The 3043-nt window shown below is 33.4% G+C and overlaps 1 protein-coding gene across 2 annotated transcripts in view; it reads left to right on the forward strand.

Annotated features, from left to right (window-relative positions):
* The window catches only part of LOC117175185 (ribonuclease H1-like), a 15864-nt gene extending 13099 nt beyond the window's left edge, over window positions 1-2765 (forward strand). The window contains exons 4-5 of one of the 2 annotated variants that reach the window (XM_033364813.1): window positions 1848-2015; window positions 2645-2765. In XM_033364813.1, coding sequence (XP_033220704.1) covers window positions 1848-2003 — 156 coding nt within the window. In that variant the 3' untranslated portion in view covers window positions 2004-2015; window positions 2645-2765. Of the gene's footprint in view, window positions 1-1847 lie in introns of both variants that reach the window. The other variant, XM_033364812.1, reaches the window with a different exon arrangement.
* Window positions 2766-3043: the final 278 nt, after the last annotated feature.

The following is a 3043-nucleotide window of genomic DNA, read 5'->3' on the forward strand; positions in this document are numbered from 1 at the left end:
ATTGTATCAAAACCTTCTGGTGGAAGAAGTTTTCTTCAACCCATCAGCATTTGGCCCATATTTTCACCTCATATTTGAAGTCGGAAGAGCCGATTCCGGAGTAGTTGGTGGAAGGGCGCACAATAATCCTGCCAAAAATAGGCAACTTTGCTGACCCGAAGAATTACAGGCCAATAACTTGTCTGAACACACTTTATAAGATATTCACAGCTATCCTAAATGATAGGATTGTTCGGGCAAATGAACCTGTGTGGAAAGAAATGTATGAACAACGAGGCTCAAAGAAAGGCATAGCCGGATGTCGGGAGAACCTGCTCATCGATAGATGTGTCTGCAAAGATGCAGCATTCTACCAGCGTGACCTATCCATGGCCTGAATTGATTATCGAAAAGCTTTCGATTCGACCTCACATAGACTTATCATCTGTCTTTTGAAAATCTTAAAGGTTCATCCTCAAATAGTTGGGTGCATAGAGAGATTGATGCCGCTTTGGAAAACCAGATTTACTATCTCATCTGGCAAAAAATCGTGTGACAGCTAACAAGCATGAAGAGCATGGTCCTCAAAATTAACGCAAATAAAACAAAAACTGTTGTGTTCGAAGGAAAGAGTGAGAAAACACTATGCAATATTGTATTAAATGATGAGAGAATTGAATACGTTTATAAGTTCGTATACCTTGGTAGCTTATTTACTAAGGACGGGAAGACAGATGAGGAGTTAGATAGACGCATAAACAAAGGTATGAAGGTTATCGGTAGAGAAGGGCCCCTTATCAGAAGTAAAAATATATCAAATAAAGCTAAAATGGCAACACATAACTCTATATTTGTACCAACTGTACTATACGGTAGCGAGACATGGACCTATCAAGAAAAAGATAAGAGTAAAGTTAATGCAATTGACATGAGTTTCCTGCACATGATATGCGGGAAAACTGATGGACAAAGTGAGTAACGACATAATTCTCAAAGAATGTGGTGCAGAAGAGACGTTAGTAGACACATGGGAAAGAAATCGGTTAAGATGTTTCGGGCATACTGAGAGAATGTCAAATGAACGACTAACGAAACAAGTGTATCAAGGTAAAGTAAATGGCAGCTCACCCAGAGGTAGACCGCGGAAAGAATGTTTAGAATGTGTGAATGAGACCTTAGTTAAAAGAGACATCCGATGCCCCAGAAACGAGAAAGCCTGCATGAAAAAATGCATGAACGTGAAGGAAGCTAGATAAGTATGCCCAGACAAAAAAGTATAGCGGCAAATAGTTAATAAAAAGTGTGTAGGTAGAGTGAATGACGCCTGAAACAAAAGACCTTGGCCACTAATGAGCCCAAGTGAGGAACCTTACATAACGACTTTGTGAGGATCTTCACTTGGGGTGATTGCTAGAGAGATTGATCAGCAACCTGGATCAATCTGAAAATTCGATATCGCTTCCTTACATTGCGCCCTTCCCCGCCGAGTGTGTCACGCCTCCTCCGAAAGGGAAATGGTTTAATGGTGTAATAATCATAATAATAATTGAAATCTTTTTGCAATCTTTAAAATCTACCTGAAACGTTTGCGAAATCCTTAGGAAATATTTGGAAATCTTTGAAATATCTTAAACATATTTGTTAATATTTGTGAAATTATTTAAATCTTTTGGATATAATTGATTTTTTGTGAAGTCTTTATGAAAGCTTTCGGAAATCATTGAAATCTTTTTAATCCATCCGAAATCTTTGAAGTCTTTGTGAAATCTATGGGAAATATTTGAAAATTTTTTCACTCTTTAAAATCGATATAAATAGTTTGACCTATAATAGTTTTCGAAATTCTGATTTTGCTTTATTTATTTAAGATACTTGTTAACAATCAAAACGGCAGTCATGGAAATGAAATGGCGGAAAAACTGGCCAGAGCTGTCGTCGATGAATTTAATATTTCGGATTCGTCTGATGATTATTCTACGAGCGATGAGTACGATGACTCGTATACGAGTTCGAGCAGTAATTAAATTATTGTTAAGGTAAATTCAAAATGGTTTTAGAAATACCATATGTGTATTTTAATCTTTTGAAAAATCATCATTCTTCGTAATATATTCTTGAATTCAAAGTTTATAATGTGAAGGGTTTAAAATTACCTGCAATTTTGTACTTTTTACTATGTTTGTATTTTCTTCAGTTTCCTGTGATAAATTTAAAATTGTAGAATAAAAGATATTCAGCTGTACCATTTTAAGAGCTTTATAACGATTGCTCCAATTACTAAATGTGATTATTTCTGTAAGAATAACTATGTGTAAAGTATTTTAAATAATGTTAATGCTTAATATTCCAAATAATATTCTTCTAGATTTTTTATATTATTTTTGTATATTATCCTTTTTATTTTATTTTACATTACTTCTATCAATTTAGAAATGGCTTCAATTATTTAAATTTTCATGATTGTGACTCTAAATTGCTAAAATAAAATAAATTTTGTAGAAATTGTTGATGTAAGTTGCTGGCGTTAGGGTCAGATGATTTGAAACTAATTAAGTTGCTTCAAACGTTTCGGCACACAAGCGTGGCCCTTATTAATGAGTTTTATTAGATCTTGTAAGAATTTGTATCAAATTTGTGGCATAATAACAAACTTTTTCCTCCTCAGAAGATAAAAGCAAGATAGTAACGTCAATGTTCACTGAAAACTGAGTGAAAACTGAAGAAAATATGGGAATATATACTGCATAATATGGACAAAATAAAATAAATTGCTTTGAATTTTGCAATCTATTTGTTAGTTATCTACCAGTAATTTTTAACAAGACGCTATACGTAGAAAAAAATTGATTGAATTAAAATTATTTAAATCGGAGAATTAAAAAATGCCTATTCATACGAATTGCGGTCTATCGGTTTGTGAAATTTTTAATAGGTCTCATACATTTAAACGTTGCAATCGTTTACTATGTAGCCACCATCGGCGAGGACAGACAAAATTATTTAAGTAAAAAAAATATATATATATTTTGAAATATTATTTAAATTATTTTTTTTTATTCAAGAC

The sequence above is a fragment of the Belonocnema kinseyi genome, chromosome 6 (assembly GCF_010883055.1).
Source record: "Belonocnema kinseyi isolate 2016_QV_RU_SX_M_011 chromosome 6, B_treatae_v1, whole genome shotgun sequence".
Taxonomy (NCBI): domain Eukaryota; kingdom Metazoa; phylum Arthropoda; class Insecta; order Hymenoptera; family Cynipidae; genus Belonocnema; species Belonocnema kinseyi.